The 19,514-nt window shown below is 45.3% G+C and overlaps 1 protein-coding gene across 1 annotated transcript in view; it reads right to left on the bottom strand.

Annotated features, from left to right (window-relative positions):
- The window catches only part of DLC1 (DLC1 Rho GTPase activating protein), a 789,115-nt gene that overhangs the window by 115,021 nt on the left and 654,580 nt on the right, over window positions 1–19,514 (bottom strand). The window contains exons 6-7 of the mRNA XM_029587197.1: window positions 7,002–7,073; window positions 4,302–4,383 (exon numbers count right to left, since the gene is read on the bottom strand). Of these exons, the coding sequence (XP_029443057.1) occupies window positions 4,302–4,383; window positions 7,002–7,073 (154 nt within the window). The remainder of the gene's footprint in view (window positions 1–4,301; window positions 4,384–7,001; window positions 7,074–19,514) is intronic.

Genomic DNA, 19,514 nt, shown 5'->3' with positions numbered 1-19,514 from the left:
CCCCCCCCCCCCCCCCCCCACCATCTCCTAGCATACTCTTTAAACTTGGGAATACTAGCACTATAAATTTAGCTGATACAGGTCCTCCAATTGTGGGGATAATAGTCTCCACATATTTAATCCAATCTATCATTTTCTAATTCCCTAGATTCTATCTCATGCCAAACAAGAAGCTCAGACTTTCTAACCTTAATCTTATACTCTGAAATAGCCCTGTATTCCTTGAGCTCTCAGAATAGCTGGCAATTTCAACTCTGTTACATATAACACATCGTCAGCATATAAAGTCACTCTGTTTTCCCTACCTTTATGCTGCTTATCTTCAAGTCTCTGCAACTCAAAAGGTCACTATTCTGCCCCATTTACCCTTACCATCTCTCCTGGGCATCTATACCTCGCCTTGATTCATCTCTTCAGGTTATTCCCTATCTTTTCCAGCACTGCATGCATAAATTTCTAGTCCACCCTATGAAAGGCCTTCTTCGCATCTAGGTAGATCAGGACTGCATCTTTATGTCCGCCACCTACCCCCATGAATCATCTCTATGCGTAACAAGTTATCACTAGAGTGTCTACTTGAAAAACTCAACCTGAGCTCTATGTATCAATGTAGCACCCCATCTAGCCTTCTAGCCAACGCTTTCACGACAATTTTTAGATCTGTATCCAACTGTGATACTGGATGGTAGAAGCACATTTGTTCCTAGCCTTCCTTTCTTTCCATATTAAGGCATCATACATTGTTTCCGGCAAGAGTTTTGCCACCAGCACACCTTAAAATACCCTATACCAGCACCAACTTTACCTCAAGATCCTTATAAAACCAAATGCCAAAACCATCTAATCCACTGGCTTACCCAATTTTAAATCTTTAATCACCTCCTGCCCCATTTTATTTCTTTACTCCACTCTCCCTCTTGTCTATCCCAGTCACCATAACAACAGACCTTTGGCTTAGGGCACAGATCACGTCATTCCAGAACTTGGCATGCCTGCACTCGAACTAGCGCATTCATGACACCTACTATCAGCAGCTGAAGTCCTTCCCCTCACCCCTAAAGACCAGGTCTAAGACAAAGTTGAAACTGCAGCTTCCAACACAGTGGGAGCCTCAGCGGTTCATTCTCTGGCACATCAGGCAAACACCCTTCGTGATAGAATAAATCCTAAGAAAACACTGGTTAAGCTTTTAAACCAGTTACCATTGTAAGAGTATTGTTATTCAGACAAATGTTACAGCAAACTTTATAATATGCCAACATCAGCAGCCCTAATTATCCAAGAAGAAACCAAAACAGAGGAGGAGGAGATGATGAAAGACATACTAATACCTGAAAGGTATAAATGGCCCATGAGAAACAAACATATCAATAAAACGAAAATTCTAGAACAATAAAAATCAAGAAAGGAGACTCAGTAGAAGTATTGTGACGAGAGGCATGAGAGCGAGCCCTTGCTGCTGTGGCGTAGTTGATGCAGCCTCGTAGGCAAACCTAAGAGGCCTTCGCCGCCAGCTGGCGAATGCGTCCTGATGCATGGGCTTTACCTCTACCAGCCGCCTCCTCTGCAGATTGCGCCTTTGGGTTCTGGTGGCCGGCAGGAACTTAGGTGGGTTCCTAGGGGGGTGGGCATGAGCAAGAGTTCAAAAGGCACACCAGGGTCAGGACAGACAGCAGACTGGAGAGACTAGAACAGGCCAAAGGTTGGGGCAGGTGGGCAGACAAGCAGCGACCGGGTACAATGCAAGAGATCAGGTTCAGGAGGCAGGCAAACATAGTAAGAACATAAAACATAAGAAATTGCCCTGCTGGGTCAGACCAAGGGTCCATCAAGCCCAGCATCCTGTTTCCAACAAAGGCCAAACCAGGCCACAAGAACCTGGCAATTACCCAAACACCTAGAAGATCCCATGCTACTTATGCAATTAATAGCAGTGGCTATTCCCTAAGTAAACTTGATTAATAGCAGTTAATGGACTTCTCTTCCAAGAACTTATCCAAACCTTTTTGAACCCAGCTACACTAACTGCACTAACCACATCCTCTGGCAACAAATTCCAGAGCTTTATTGTGCGTTGAGTGAAAAAGAATTTTTCTCCGATTAGTCTTAAATGTGCTACTTGCTAACTTCATGGAATGCCCCCTAGTCCTTCTATTATTCGAAAGTGTAAATAACCGAGTCACATCTACTCGTTCAAGACCTCTCATGATCTTAAAGTCCTCTACGATATCCCCCCTCAGCCGTCTCTTCTCCAAGCTGAACAGCCCTAACCTCTTCAGCCTTTCCTCATAGGGGAGCTGTTCCATCCCCTTTATCATTTTGGTTGCCCTTCTCTGTACCTTCTCCATTGCAACTATATCTTTTTTGAGATACGGCGACCAGAATTGTACACAGTATTCAAGGTGTGGTCTCACCATGGAGCGATATAGAGGCATTATGACATTTTCCGTTTTATTAACCATTCCCTTCCTAATAATTCCTAACATTTTATTTGCTTTTTTGACTGCTGCAAGGATGGACGAAGACACATGAGAGACACTGGATGAGACTGGAATGAGGAGACAGTGCTGGCCAAGCTGGGCAAGGCAAGGCAAAGTCAGGTACGGCGGACAATCAGCAGCAACGCGCTCTGCGCTTCTGTTGCGGGTGTCCCGTTGCTGAGGCGCCGAGCAGCAGCTGTGGCTGGGTTTAAATACCCAGCTGCATGACGTCAGCTGGGGAGTGACTGGACTGACCCTCCAAGAGCCAGCGTGCCAACCGTACTAGGGAATGGCGCAGCGCGGCAGAGGAGCTGGCGGCATCCTGCTGCAGGAGCGGCGAGAGGCGGCTTCCAGGCCATGCCACGAGCCTGGAGGTAAGTGATGCCTGTTGCAGGCGGGTCCTGCAACCGCGAACGTAACAAATATGAGGAAATTTCTAACAGAAAGGGTAGTTGATGCATAGAACAGCCTCCCAGTGGAGGTGGTGGAGCCCAAATCAGCATTTAAAGAGTCGGGACAAAGGCAGAGGATTCTTAGATACAAGGTAAAGCCAGAAATCCTATGCGGTACTGCATCAGGAATGGGCAGACAAGGTTGGCTTAGTGGTCCTCATTTGCCACTATATTATATGGAAGAGTTTTAAAACCCACTTAATGGCATTGTTGGTATAACAGGATGGTATATTCACATGAAAAACCCTATGTACGTGTGAATATATACACCCAGTGTACATCAAGGTATTTGCAACTATTTCACATTCAAATAATCTGGCAGCATGCCAATTATCTTTTCTATCCAAAAGACAGTTTGCAGATTTCTAAATTGCGCTCTGTACTTTAAAAACTATTATAATCCCTCTCTTTTACAGCACTCTCCTGGACCGATGGGCATAATGCACTGCAACACATTTCAGTGCAAATCTAAAGGAGTATTGTGCCCCGGAGACAGCTAAGATAACTGTTGGGATAAAACCAAATGTGCCTTGGCTGGGTTAAGTTATCCATAATCCCGAAGTGGATCATGCACAGAAGAAATCAAGACAAAAATATGTCACTTCAATATCTCCCCCTCCTCCCCAACGTTATAGAGCACATGGGGCTTATTTCACAGCCTGTGTGAATTGGGGGGACATGCTTTTTGCGCCCAACATTCTGCTTTACATTTAGTACTAAAATTAAAAAATAAATAAAATAAATAAAAAGTTCTTTTTTTTTTTTAAGTCACCCAATGATTTGAAATGTGGATTCAATGTTCCCCAACCAAAAACAATGTTAGAACCCTAGCCCCTAAAAAAACCGTGGGAGCTCTCTCCTGGCGAGACGCTGTCACATTTCCGAGAAGCCCAGACTATTGAAAAACGTCCGGATGTTCGGTTTCAAACCTGGCAGGCCACAAAGCATACGAATGGATGTGCTATTTGACCCTGTGTGTTCTACCTATTTATACAGCAATATAATTTAGCATACTGGAACCCTGAACTTTAACTTTTTGCCAAAACAATACATCAGCCATGACAAACTGAGTGAGCTAATCCTCCTCATCTGACATGCCTTGCTACAGCAAGAAAGCATTTCAAATATTTGGTTTATGGTTTTTTTTTTTAATTCCAGATGTTGTCTTTCCTCTTATTCCACCAACTGCTCACTTACTTTCTTGCCCTCCAGATCATCTTATCTATAAGCACTTGATCATCTACACAGTCCATCCCAGCTCTAGTTAAGAGCTACTCTAGTTTTCTCCCCCTTCAAAACAAGGTTAGATAGGTTAATGCTTAACCAGTCGTGAAGTGCACAACACAATCCTGGAACAGCCTGTACCTACCTGCACAGAGCCTCAATGGCATCTCTGTCCAAAAAGTCATGGTCTCTCTTGACAGCAGTAATGTCAATGGGAAACAGAAGATCTGCAGAGGGAAGAGAAAACAAGAAATGGGAACCAGGAAGCAGCTTACTTCCAAAGCTAGTTAAAAGAGTCAGCAGTTGCCTCTCATCTACCTTCCTGAGGGGCAAGCAACAGAACAAACAGATATCCTACCATCACACATTCCACAAGATTGGCATGGAGGAACCGCGGCAGATAGCTTGGCTACAAGCTTGTGTGTGAAATATGCAGAGATCAGAAAGGGGAAAAAATGCAAAAGATGAAAAGAGAGCAAACACGGAGCCAAGAACGTGGCAAAGCTGAGAATGATGAAAGATGCAGGGTTTTGAAGACACTGAACACAGTGCTTAAAAAAGTTAACTAAAACAAAAGCTTTGAAAAGAGCTGGTCTCCCTTTTAGCTGTTAAGATGTTACAAGCTTCATGTTATTATCTTACGAATGTAAGTGCACAAGACTGTGCAAACTCCATCTCCTAACCTTTTTTTTTTTTTTGTTTTTTCTAAAGATCAGTCAGGGTCACCATATTCCTGCATTGCAGTTTGCCTAAACACCCTTAGGTGACAGTGCGCACGCTGCGTGTGGTTTCCAATCAGCTGTCACACCATTCAAGGAGCAAAAGTCGTTAGCTGAATATTTCTATCCTAAACACCAAAAGAGATGACACCGTTTACATGAATTGAAATGATCCTATTCATGTCAGATTCGAACCATATTAAACCAGCTCTCAATGTACTCTGCCATTCTCTGGACTTTTACCTCGTACGTATTATAACAGACTATTTGGGCTTTCCTTTTCTGAGCTCTTTGTAAAACTGTAAGCAATGTATCACATATATAAGCTAGTTCTGCCATTCTCCACTCAAGATAAAAAAAAAAAAAAAGTCCTTTCTACTTATCAATAAGACATGGTAAATAAATTAAAAGGGTCAGAGGCACTGAGAATTATACAGCAAACACACGGACATTTCACACACTGAATTCAGATGCTAGAGAGACAATAGGCTGGATGGGCAATCTCCCAGCAACCATCCCAGCCAAAGTTTTTCCCTTGCAGCTGTCAATGCAAGGAAATTTCACTTCTAAACAATCTGCATACACACACAAAAGAAGGAAGCAGCATTTGCCAAGTCCTGGAGCTGCCACCGTCAGTATCCCTCAACACTGCCAACAATATGAAGAGAGAGTCTTCAAGTACATCCTGCTCAGATTTGCCTGCCGAAAACAAGTGGTTCCCGCCAACCTGTAAGCAGAGAGTTTCTCTCTAAGTGCACCAGCAAGAAATGTGGGTAATTCAGTAATTATGTAGTTTTGCACTTATTCCCCATATTACAATCACGTTCCTCTCTGCCCCCATGTCCACCCCTTCAGCTCTCTGTCGGGTACTCAAATGTAGCCCCTTTTCTAGGTGTACTATGAAAGTGGGGGAGTCCACCCCTCAGTCCCAGGGCTTAGTCCAAAGTCCCAATAACCCCGGCATGGATGCTCGAATGGGTGGTGGGAAGGAGAGAGGAGGGCAAACCTCAGGGTCCAAACCCGGGAGGTGAAAGTCCGTTCTGAAGTCTTAAGTTACAAATACCAGATAAATCAGATGGGACACTCAGGATGAGTGTTTCAAAGGTTACTGTAGAGCTTGGTCAGTGATTACCAGATATTTCCTCTCTGGACCATCCATGTACAACACCCCATTCTACTTGATCTATTTAAATATCCTTTGGTACCGGGAGCCAGGGCAACCTCCCCTGCAGGGCATGGAAAGCAGGGCACACCAGACAGAATAGGATCTCCTGTCTTTACCGGTTTCTCCCTTTTACAGGAGGTCCCCACAGTTGGTCTCTTCAAAATCTAGCTCTCTCCAGCCTTAGTCTCCCAGGGCACTAACAGCTGACAGTGGAGAGACCAAGCAGCAGCCCCCACCTGAGGAGGTAAGGTCTTCTGGGCCGGAGGTTTGGAGGATCCTAGCAATTTTATTTTCTTGAAGGCAGGCGAGATGGGAAGGAGTGGGTTCTGGGCTTTTGAAGGTACTTAGGTGGGTAGGAGTTGAACTGCTTATCTGGCTAATATTTTTTTTTTTTTTGAATTGGTGATAAGGAAGGTGTTCTGCCCCTTGGCAGACGTGTGTGTGTGTGTACTGTGGCGCACCATGTGCGTGTGTTGTGCTCGTACCCTGACGTTTGCACGTACCTGTGCTAATTGTAGTGTGGGTTCTAATTCCTGCTTTGTTGCATGTTTTTTCCCAGCACTAAAGCCCTTATTTCATACTTGGGGGGGGGGGGGGGGGGGGTAGGTTAGCAGTTGAAAAACCCTTGCTAAAAATGGGAGTTAAAATGCCACGTTAGGGTCAGTGCAGTTTATTACATGGACCCAGAGGAGTGCTCAGAATAATACAGCTCCCCTTCTCCCCACTCCAACAGCACCATGAGATGCAAACACGCCTTTTCCTATCCAGACCGTACAACAAGCTGACACCACAATGCAGCTTGAAGGTATCATTTTTGTTTTTTAGATCAACAGGTTTAAAAAAAAAACACAAACTTGCAAGCAACTACAAACTCAGCTGAATTTTTTTTTTTTTTTTTTTTTTTAATCCCAATACTTTCTTCTTGGAAGACAAAATCTTCTTGGAATGCTTTCCAGCGTACCTTCGTAAAGCTGAGCATACTGTGGGAACCCCGCGGCCCGCAGCCAATCGCAGGCTTCCTTGGCCTCGATTTCTGCAAGATAAAACAAAACACCCCGCTGTTAGTGATTTGCCAAGCAAGACATTCCTTTGTAGAAATGCTTTTTTTTCCCCTCACTATGGGAACCATATTGGCATCTAAATATTCAACAAGACCTGAAAAATGGCTCATGCCATGCCTCTACCTGAGATTGTGCTGTTTTTTTGTTTTTTTTTTGTTTGGTTTTAAATTTAGCTTCCCATTTCCCTTTCGTGCAATCCAATCACACTCACATCTTGCATTCATCTCATCAATTATACAAGATGTCGGTAAGTCCGACAGCAGCCAGACTGGGGGTGGGGCTATTTTTTTTTTTTTTGCTATAAGCATTGCACAGAGAGAGAGAGCGAGCTGTAACCTATGATGACAAATCAACATGAAAGGTATTCATTCTCTGAAATCTTGCAATCTCCTGGCACATCCACATTCTCCAGGTAGGCAGGCCATCCCCTAATCGAGTTCCTACTACCCCGCGGTCTCACACAAAGCAGACACCCACAGACCCAAACAGGAGCAAGAATAAGCAACGCATTGCGTGTCAAGGCTTCGCTTGCTAAAGCGCAGAGCTGCTCCCTAGTTCAGACAGGCTTGTGTGCTACAGGTTGCCAACATGTTGGGCTTTTTCAGGTTTGTAAGAGACCTCCAGGGATATTCTGTCAGCTTGCCCCCTATTACATGCGCACTCAAAAAAAAAAAACCAAAAACAATCACTGCCATAAAGAGGTTTGAGAGCTTCCTGTTGACATTTGCTTCCTTTACCCCTTCCACCACTCTCCTGCCATGCAAAGGAGTTCTGGGTTTCCTTGGATCTTATGTATTACTCAGTGGTCCGGCATCAGATTGAAACTGAAAATCCTGAGCTACACACACCAACACACAGAACTTCCTAGAGCACTGGGATTTCCTGCACACATGACAAAAGGTCTACCAACTACAATCTCAAAATAACATTTTTCCTGTTTGCCAATTTAATTGCTGCATCTGGTTCTATTCCCAAGTTCCTTTTTTTTTTTTAAACTCCTAATCTACTGCACATATCATACTTTTATTTTGTTGTTGTAAATGCTGTGTGTAATTCTCATATGGCCATGGTGTTTAAAAAAAACAAACACAAAAAACAAACAAACAACAAACAAACAAACACATACATCTCTAGAGTCCGATCTTCAGCTGTTCACAGAATATTTTCTTCTTTACCATCTATTGATGTGATCCAAGGGGGGCTTAGATATGGTAGGGTTTCCCAGTCTATGACTTAAAAAGGAATCCTATCAGAGATCCACAATGAATGCATATGAAATTGGTCTGCATGTACTGGAGAACTAGCATTTGCAGATTTCTCTCATGCATGTCATTGTGGATCTCCTGATAAACCTGACTGTGCAGGCGGTCACCAGTACAGGTTTAGGGAAGCCCTGTCCTAACAACATTCCTCCCCACTCCTCCATTTTCAAAATTTTGCCCAACAGAAGCAAATCCTAAAGTTCCACATAGTCAAAAGGTCTTCTTTTGAGCCAGGAAAACCCTTAGTCTTCAGAAAACTGCTACTTTTGCAGGGCACACGGAAGCAAGCATGGGAGATAACCCACGTCCCACAGTAACAGTTAATTGTCAATTGGCTGCACAGGGCCTGCAGGATTTTACTGTTTACATTTATTAGCAAAAATGGTCACCTGCACCCTCTTTCTGTCTAACAAAGCAGCAGATAAATTCGAGGAACAAACTGAATCCTGGATTTGCTGGTTTACCAATCAACCCCATTAACTCAACCGTCGGAAAACAGATAGGGTGATCTGAACCGAACAGGTTTCCCACTTATAAAAGAGTTACCCCCTCATCGTAGTCTTATAGCCAGATTGAAAACTTTATTAAAGCCTGATCTGTCTCTTGCTTTCCAAGACAGACTGCCACTGCACACAGAAACTCTCTCTAAATGTCATAGTATTTCACTGCCAGCCTCGTGCTACTATAGATTCCTGGCGACAACATGCACCTATTCCCCTAAATATATACCATTGAGTGACAAGATAAGAAGATCTCTATTTTGCCTCTGGTACAAATATTTAAATAAAAAGAAAAATGGAAAATCGCATGCTTAATATTAGCAACATAGATGTATAAATGTCCTTTCAAGCAAACCGGGTACTTTGCAGCCTATTACAGTTTCACAGGACCCGCCAGCAGCATGGATCAGGCCAAGTGACTGAAGCCACCAGTGGAGATGGCAGGCAGGCAGCAGGAACTGCTGCCAGCAGGGAATCAGCCCACAGCAACAAACAAACAAAAAAAATATGAAAAGTTATCCAGCAGTCCACTTGCTCAGGCAGAAACTGGTGAGGAACGATAGCTGAGGATGGTTAGAGAGAGGAAGAAAGTGAGGAGGCTGTGGGTGGAGGGTAGGCAAAAGGGAAGAAGGGTTGAGTAAAAGACAGTAGTAAACAGACGTTTTCAAGAAACTATGATTGACCGAAAACGAAACCAGTGACAAATTAAGAGTGAGGGATAACTCCCTCAACAAGGCACATTAATCAAGCAGTCATGTAAATGGCCATTCAGAATCCCTATGAAAAAACAACGTGCCACCGCCAGCCACGGTTGCTTGGGTTGCAGGCTTTTCACCAAGGCAGTATTCCAGCTGTCCGTGGAGTCAAGAGGAGGTGCAGAAGAAAGCAAAAACCCCAAGGGATGTAAAGAGAAAGCAAAAGCCTGTTCTTTGCAAAGTGACACACCTTCCTTCCTTCCTTCCTGCCCCGGCCGTGCTGTCCTGCTAGGATTTCTGATGTGCAGCTCTTCTCTTCAGTGCTTGCTTAAACAGCAATACAGGGAAACGGCGCTAGGTAGCAGGCTGCCTAAGTGCAGGTCAAGAGAGCCACGATTCAATTAAACACAATTAAATTAAGCCTGCTGCACCTGGAGAATGGCAGCCGGCAATCAAATTCTCACGGTTTATCCAGCCTTGACTCCATTCAGTCTTTTTGATGACCCAGAACAAGAACAGCTTAATTAGGACACTATGGCCTAGCCAATGTTGCCACCTACTTTGATTAGATCACGTCGCTGAGTAACCGTCCGTAAGAGCTTCTTACAAGTTACGGCACATAAACCTGGAGGCAACGGCTGGGGTGTGCAGTACCGCAGCTACTTAACGAGAAGGTCAAGGTCACCCACAAACGTCTAACCAAAACCTTCAAGGCATGTAGAGAAACCCCTCTTCCTAAAAAGAACTTATTGAAATCTCAGCCCAAGCCATCAGTTGTCCTTTATTGATGCTGCTTAACCATATGCAGGGGGGGGAGAAGGAGAGGAATTCAATGTCGCTTTTACTATCTCAAGTTAAGAACTACCGCTTAAGATACCGGATTGAAAACTGAGTGGTTTCTTGAATAGTGTGCGTCTCCCGGTTGCCGAGCGCCCAGACAGAGGACGTGCGAGGTCCTGACACCCCCTACTCTGAGCTGCAGCTCTGGTCAGGGCTCGTGCAGCCCAGCCCAGCCCATCCTCCCATTTCAGGAAAGGGGGAGGGGCGCTGCTGCTGCCCCAAGGAGCCTGACAAGCGCCGGTGTCGAGTGGCAGCCCAGCCCGTTCCTCCCATTTCAGGAAAGGGGGCGGGGCGCTGCTGCTGAGCAACAAGGACTAAACACTGCGCCGTTCGAGTGGCAGCCCAGCCCCTTCCTCCCATTTCAGGAAAGGGGGCGGGGCTAGTGCTGCCTGCTGCCACAAGGACTTGACCACGGCGCCGGTTCGGGTTGCCACAGTTCACCCCTTTCTGGTTGTGGAGTGCAACAGTCGTGCCTACCACGTTATGATCACTGGGAGGGAGGTGTTTTTAATGTGAAGGAGGAGAGTAGTGGAAGCATAGGGGTTCAGTCTAATTTATGAGGTAGTAGTACCGCACACCTTGAGCAGGTGACTCCAGCTGATGCTGACAAGGTTAAAAAAGAAAACCTCCCTCCCCACATCACCTACCGAGTGACCAGTCAGTTTACTTCACTGTTGTGATAGAGGGAGCAGGTACAACCATGCAGTGAGCTCTGCAGAAGCAGCACATGCCATTCTCAGTTTCAAGCTCAAAGAAACCAGGAGACCAACGCATTCTGGCATTTTTTTTTTTTATTTAGGACTTTTCAGAAAAATTAACTCCCAGAGATAGGACATGAAAAGAACTAAAACATGTGGATACAATACATTACAGGAACACTAGAGAGATTCTCTCCATTTGTTCAAAACAGTAAACCACACTGGCCCTGTTATGGAATACAGCTTGTTCCACTGCAAAAAGCTATGTCAGCTACTCTCTCTTAAGGAGGAAGCTGGGTAGTCTACAAAGCTCAGGCATGTCCTTTTCAAATAGTGCTCACAGAAACATTACAACCTGCACAGAATCCATTAGCTATTCTAAGGACTTAATGTCCTCCAATTAGTACTCCTAGGTCAAACATCATGCTGCAGACACTTCTGATGTGAATGCTGCCAGATGTACTGCTACTGTTTATGCAGGAACAGCATTTGCACCACATGTAAGATGGTTACACTATCCCTTCCCCAAAGAGCTTACAATCGATGCCTGAGCATAAACCAAAATGTTACCAGGCCTCCCATTTTTGAGTCTCCTTAGAAAGCCGTGGAGCCGATCCAGGGCCCATGCTGCCCACCGCCCTGCAGAAGACCTCTGTTAAATACCCAGGTCAGGTTGTCTGCTGCCCAGACTGGCCACTGGATGAGGCCGCAGCAGCAGCGCTCAACCTCTGGCAAGGCGAGCTGGGAAAGGAGAGGCCCAGCCCTCTGTCCACAGCGATACACGGCAACCAAATTCAGGGCCCGTGCTCACGTTTCTGCTGGGAGGAGATGCGATTTGTGACTCTGGATTAAGTGCCCTCACTGCGATGGATGGGCTAAGTGAAGTTGAAAAGGAGATTAAAAAAAAAATTAAAAAAAAAAAAAAGAAATCCCTGGGCAGTTGCAATTGAAGGCTCACGGCATTATAATCCAGCCTGCTTCCCAGTCAGCTAGAAATAGAAAGGAGCGGGAGGAAACTGCCAGAGTAAAAGAAGACTGCGAGTCTGTAGGCCAGGCCCAAAGCATTACAAGTGAAAAACAGTTCAATAAAAGAAACCAAAATATTAGTTTAGGTGAAAGACTAGTATAAAATCGACCTTGAGCTTGGTTAATACTAACAAACAATGACTATTTTTTGCCCAAACACAGCAAGAAAACTGATCAATAACCTAAATGTGCAAACAATTCTTCAGCAAACAACCGGCAGCACAAGGAAGCCTCCCCCATTAGCCAATAGCTCAAGAGCATAGCAAGAAGAAGAAAAAAAATGGGGCATTTCTTTCATGGGAAGACGTTTTATTTATTTGTTACGCTGTTTTACAGAGCACAATCCCCGCCAGTGTTCAAACGAAGCTCAGGGGCATGGCTTTGGTGTGGTTAAGATGGGGAGAGCCATTTATTGAGCATATTTCCTGGGCTCTTAAAATAAGCCCCATCCTGGAGCAAAAATGATGAATGATGGCGGGTGGGGCAAACGGGAGAGACAGATCCTTAACACTGGCAGACAGAAAAGATTAGCTCAAGAATTAAACATACAGCACCCGCTAGAGACAGCAGAAAGATTTTCTACCATTCCAAAGGCTCTGGCTTTTTTTTTTTTTTACACTTCAAACACTAAGTGGCAATTAAGGTCACTTTACAATAGATTCATTGCTTGATGGGCAAAAATGAACCCCCATCCCCACTCTCCAAAATGTAAAAACATCCTGAGCCACTAACAATGGACATAGAGATATTTGGCCTGCAAAAGTTGCTTTTCACATTCCTTAGGCACAGAGATATTCAAACTAACTGGAGATGCTGATTGTGGATCTGCACCGATATTGATGGGGGGGGGGGAGGGGCTTTGATATCTTTAAATGGGCTGCAGTGTAACCAACAGGACATACCTGTCCTCTACCCTTGATTCTTTAGGATAGGGAAGGGAATTCTGCATGGTCTGCTCTTACACCCCCCCCCCCCCCCCCCTAATACAAAAAAAAAATTCTATTCAATTCACATTTAGCTGGAATTCCAGAAAGCCCGTAAATAACTGATAATGGTTCCTGCCCTAGAACTTTTACAGCCAAGAGACATAAGACGTGAGGGTTTACAGGCTATTGTGTACCCTCACGCACACTTGTTTAGCACCTACTTACTACAGAGAACATGAGCCATCATGCCCGGCAGATGGTTTCCCCCTGTCTGAACCTCAGACACCCTTATAGCCATCCTGGCTCCTGCGCACAGCAGGGAAGGCTCTGCTTATCTCTCCCCTTGGCTGCCTCATGGTGGCTGGTTTGACAGCGCTGCTGTGAAGCTCCACAGAACGGCTTGCTGTTCAGTATCAGCACATCTCATCAGAGGCTCAGTCTCACTCTTCATACACCCCCCCTAGGACAAGGGGATGAAGGAGCATCGCCTTCAGCTCCCCTTTATTGCTTCATACCTGCTCTTACGAACAACACTTCTGAGGACCCTAATTCCTGGCAAATTCGGCCATATTTGAAAATGGAACAAACTCAAAAGTTAAAAAAAAAAAAAAAGAAACCCAGAACCCAAAAAAATAAATTATCACACTAAATAAAATGATTCTGGGCTGCTAATGTTCAATAGATTCTTTGGATTGTGATACGTGGCCACTGAAAGGATGTCATGGGAGTCAACAGGCTAGGATGACAGCACGGTGTTTAGAGCTACAATCTGACCCCTAAATGTCAGCCCTTTTCTGTCAAATCAAGTCTGAGAAAGTCTGTGCTCATATTTCGGACTGTCAGTCCTCGACCAAGGCCTCAAAAGCAAAGCAACACAAGGTTTAGGCAGAGATTAGAATTTCAAACCATCCTTAATGGCAGTTCCTTAATCATTCCTCCTCTGAACTGTCTGCTCCTAAAATTGGTTTAACTGTCTGCAGATTTCTTGTATGTTTTAGAACAAATCTCTCATAGGCCGATGCAATACGCGTCCATAACCCCTTAAGTAATAAGAGGATTAGCGTGTCCAAAACACAAGACCAAACCAGCATGCAGCTAATCCAAACCAGCATGCAGCTAATCGCGCTCATCACATGTAAACGCCATGTTGACAAGGCCATTGGCTAGTACCCCCCTTATGTAAAAATAAATGTGCGCCCCAACATTTTTACCCTCAAAAATTAAACGCCAGCCCCAGAACTGGCGTTAAGCCTTGAGGAGCCCCAAAAGTTTACAGAAAAGTTGAAAATACTGTTTTTCTGAGGCAATATTAAGTAAGAGGAACCACAGAAAAACAGCAATGTGAAAAACAATTTTTTTTAAAGTCTTGTCGGCGGTCAGATTAGGAAAACGGACGCCATGGAAGCACCAGGGACACACAATTTATCCCTACTGTGTTCTTCTTAGCGTAGCGGCTCATTTGCCTATTGCAACGAGTGTCCAGTCGAGGTGATTGTGAGCGCATTAAAAAAAACAAACAAAAAACAAAACTGCATCCTTGTCAGACAAGCTGATGCAATACAGTGTGCTCGGCTGAGCACATGACTTTAATGGCACTTGGACTCGCGTTTTGGACGCACATCCAAAGCCCCTCATGCAATAAGGGGATTAGCGCATCCAAACAAGCGCGAAGCTAATACACTCCTTACATGTAAATTCATGTTGATGAGGCTATTAGCTATTCCCCCCCACCCTGATGAAAAAAAAAAAAGAGTGCGCCCGACGCACACATTTTTACTCTCAAAAATTAACACCTGCCCCAGAGCAGACCCCATGTGAAACAGATAACTAAAGGCTGTACAGAAATGGGGCTGTGAAATCATGAACCCCCCTTGTCCTCCTTGAGCTTCAAGCGAACCTTGGCCACTAATGGAACTGGAGGATATGCATACAGAAGACCCCTGTCCCAATGCAGGGCAAATGCATCCAAGGCTAGACTGCAGCGCACATTCTGCCTGGAACAGAAGAGTAGAATCTTCCTGTTCCAAGGAAATGTGAACAGATCCACCACTGGGGCTCCCCAGCAGCGAAAGATCTATTTCGCCATTCCCTGGTTCAGGGAATTCTTGCAAAGTTGCGAGTACTAACGCAATATGTCGGCCAACACATTCGCCACACCATCTAAGTATGAGGCTTTGAGAGCCAACTTGTGAGAGATGGCCCAGCCCCCACAGCTGGATAGTCTCCTGCCAAAGGAACTACAACCCCAAACCTCCCTTCTCGCTGATGTAGTACATCACTATCTTGGCTGCACAAGGATCACTTTGTGGAACAACTGATCTCTGAAAACTCAAGAGCGTACTAAATCACCCAGAGCTCCAGGAAGTTTATCTGACATTACCCTTCCTGGGCAGACCAAGAGCCCTGGGTGCACAGCCTATCTACCACGGGTCCCCCATCCCAGGTGGACATATCCATCATGGAAAATAATTTAGACAAGAAGAATTGGAATAAGAATGCCCATGAAAGTATTCAAAATGTTCTGCCACCAGGAAAGGGAGTCCCTGAGCGGTGGAGTGATTTGAATGCTGTCCTGGAGGTCGTGTGCGGCTGATAGCCACTGGGACGTCAAAAGTAACCTGCACAGTGGAGGCTAAGAGGCCCAACAGCCGCCAAGCTGATGGCTGCGGACTTACTTTGAATGCCTTCAGAACAGACACCAGAGTGGCAGCCCTTTCACTGTGTCTGGCAGAGGTCCGATAAACTCCCAAATCGAGGTGATAGTTGATAATAAATCTGGCACCCGGATGGTCAGGCACACTGATGCCTTGGCTCCTGCCTGAGATGTGTGCTTGACCAGTCAGTCATCCAAATTGCGGAACATGTGGCCCTCCAGTTTGCATAAGTGTGCTTCTATCTGATTTTTATATTCTGCTTTTCAGTACTTCAAAATGGATTACATTCAGGTACTGTAGTTATTTCTCTGTCCCCAGAGGACTGCAATCTAGTTTGTCCCTGAGGCAATGGAGGTAAAAGAGCAGAGGTTTAAAGCCTACTGCTACTCCTCCACAGCTAGGCATTTTGTAAAAACATGGGGGGCAGATGCTAGCCTAAATGGCAGAACGCAATACTGGAGGTGCTGGTCCCCTGCTATGAATTAGAGGTATTTCCGGTGACCAGGAAATATCTTTGTGAGTACATTCATCCTTCAGATCGAGAAAGCAGAGTGAGTCCATATTTTTGGAAGAAAGGGAATTAAGACGCCCAGAGAAACTATTTTGAACTTTTCTCTTTTATGAATTTGTTTGAGGCCCTTAGGGCTAGGATAGGACAGAGTCCTCCTGTTTCTTTGGAATCAGGAAATACTTGAGTTGAATCTCCACCTTCTCTGCCCTGGTGGAACAGACTCAACTGCTTTGGTCATCAAGAGCGAAGAGAGCGCTGTGCGCAGCATTTCCTGATCCCAAGACAGGTCTGGGGGCTGATTTGGTGAAAGAGCCAATAAGTTCAATCTGCACCCTGCTCTGACGATGCTGAGGACCGACATGTCCAAGTTAGCCTGCCTCTGACTGGTAGGCCCTCTAGTACAGGTCCGGGAATCCTCGCAATGCTCTCTGTGGTACAAACAAAATCCCATCATTGTCTGGGATGCCTTCTGGGGCTTTGGTGCTCTCTGCTGCTGAAGATGGGCATGAGGAGCCTAACACAAATGGAACCAAGGGGGTAGAATATAGTGCCTCAGGCAAAAGATGCGCTCTCTCTCTGCCCCAACCATGAGTACCTCCTGGTGGAGGAGATTGGTTCTAGTGGCCATGGAGAGCTGCTGGAGCATTGCACAGTGATCCCGGATCTGTGCCACTGTGCCCTTTACTGTATCTCTGAAGAGATTCTCCTGGTACAAAGCACATCAGCAAGTCTTTCCTGAACTTCCAGATGAAGATCGGAGGCCTGCAGCCAGGCAAGTCTGCATGTTCCAATTCCTACGGCAGAGTTCTTGATGCTTCCTTGAAAACACTGTATGTTAAATGGACCTTGTATTTTGCACACTCTAGTCTCTTTTTCACCAATGATTGGAGGGTGTCCTGCTGCTCTTCCGGGAGCTGCTTGGCCACCCACTACACCTGCTTCAGGATGTTCCTGAAGAGCTGATAGGCTGCTATGCAGGCAATCAGCATAGCACCCTGAACACCTTCCTCCCAAGAGAATCCATGGCTCGGGGATACCGCCCCGGGGGCACAGAGGAATGGGTCCTAGAATGTTTGGCTTTGAGAGTGGATTCCATCACCACAGACTGGTGTGGTAGTTGGTGCCTGTTAAAATCAGGAGCCTTTTGGATAAGATAGATCACATATGCCTTCTTAACAGGAGCGTGTGTGTGTTTGGGGAGGGGGGGGGGTGTGACTCCCACATCTTCAACAGCATCTTCTGAAGGATCGCATGAACTAGGACTGACAATCTCCTTAGGGGGCTCAATGCATTGGAGGATGTTCAGTATTTTGTTCCTGGCCTCCTCCTCCATCTTCAAAGCAAATGGGATGGATTCAGCCATTTCCCATATAAAGCCAGCAAAGAATAGGTCCTTCAGTCTGAAAGAGGAGAGGGGGTCAGAGGGGAGAACAATGGACATGTCATCAACCAAGACATTCCGTGAGTCACCATGACAATCCCACAAATACTGGGAGCCTGAGTTGGTTGCTTAGAAGAGGGCTCACTATGCTCTGTCTCCAGCCAGTAGGGTCAGGAACTGGAGAAAACTGGCTTTGGGGACTGGAACCCCAAGGACCTCTGACAACTCAAGGAAGCTTCCTTCAGAGAAACCAGAGATTACCAGCTGGCTGGCAGGCACCAACGACCAGGCAGACAATGCTGGTGAGCACTAGAGGATCATTAATGCCGGCCTCAGACTCCTCAATGCCTTGGCACAGAGGCCCCTGTAGAGCCTTTTCCACAGCCTGCTGGATTTGCTTTTCCAGACCTTCTTCAAGAATCACCAATGCCAACACAGACTATGATATACGAAGTGTGACCACATCCTCTTTGGAAGAGAGGACAATTAATGGTATACATCAAGATCTGTGGAGGCCATTGTGAGTTCTCCTCACCACAAGACCACTTTAGGGGGTATTCTCAGCATGCACTGGACCATCTTCGCTCTCGATGGAGATCAATGATGCTTCTTGGTGTTCTCACAATGATCGGCATGGGTCTTCCTCAATGCAGAAGTCAAAGAGGCAAAACCCGATGCCTTCAGGAGGAGTCTGAAGATAGCTGATCTCTGGATTCCCTACCAGCTACCATCATCGAAGGAATGGAGATCCCTTTGATATACCATTGGACCTCCTGCTATCAGTGCAGCTCCAGGGTTTTTCAATATTGATGCCTTCGATGCCCAAAAAAAGCCAGTCCATGAGCTCCACTCAAGTCAGTCATCCTTTTGGAGTGATCTCCGTGCACTTTTGGCAACCCTGGATGTCATGCAATGCCCCAAGCACAAGATACATTTATCATGGGGATCCATGATAGACATGGTCCTGCCACATCGAGGACACCACTGAAACCCACTAGACATGTCATCACAAAAACACAAGAGATGCAAAATTGAACTCTATGGTGGCGGAAGCTAGATGGCCAACAGGTCAGCAATTCCCCCCACTCCGCTGCAAAAAGAAACAAAAAAAATGTAAAACCCCCAAAACTTACCTAAGGAAATTATGAGGAAAGGCCACAGGACCCCATGACAGACTCAAAAAAGGCCTAGCAGAACAAAGCAAAAAAAAAAACCAAACAAAAAAACCTTGAAAATTGCAGCACCAGTTATGGGCTGACTTATGGGCTCTGCGGGAAAAAAGACTGAAGGGACCCCATTGTGGACACGTGCTACATGCTGTGAGCATACTCATTTGTGCTCAAAGTTTGAGAAATTGACAGTTTTTCTGCGACTGGCTCCATGGGATAAATGTCACCCATGTGTAAGAGCTGCCATCCAACATGTCCTCAGAGAAATTCATGCAACTAGGTCAGGTCTTCATCCAGGTTGGAAAAATGACTGCTATATAGGGCACAGAAACCGCTTTCATCAAGCAATAGTTGAAAACATTTTAAAAAAATGGATCTCATTCCAGGGAGAATGCCTTGAAATGATTCACTGGAGAGCAGGAAAACATGCATGAAAAGTGCAATTTATTTAGGAGCATTTTTTTGTGAAACATTGGGGGAAATGATTTGAAATGGCAAAGATAGCTATGATTTAGACTTTCAAAAAAAAAAAAAAAAAAAAAAAAGATTTTCAAGGCACAGAAATAAAGGTTAATAAATACAAACAAAAATATATATCAGTAACTTAAGACATTTGTTGACTAGCTTTTGAGAGCTAAAAAAACTCTTTTTCAGGTCAGAATTTAAATGAGCAAAATATAAAGAAGTGTGGCTGCTGAAGCGAATCATAAAGGCCATTCCAGTGATAGGGTTAAGAGAAAGGAACGAAAGG

Source organism: Rhinatrema bivittatum, chromosome 1, assembly GCF_901001135.1.
Source record: "Rhinatrema bivittatum chromosome 1, aRhiBiv1.1, whole genome shotgun sequence".
Lineage (NCBI taxonomy): Eukaryota > Metazoa > Chordata > Amphibia > Gymnophiona > Rhinatrematidae > Rhinatrema > Rhinatrema bivittatum.
This window is presented reverse-complemented; position numbering and strand designations above follow the sequence as displayed.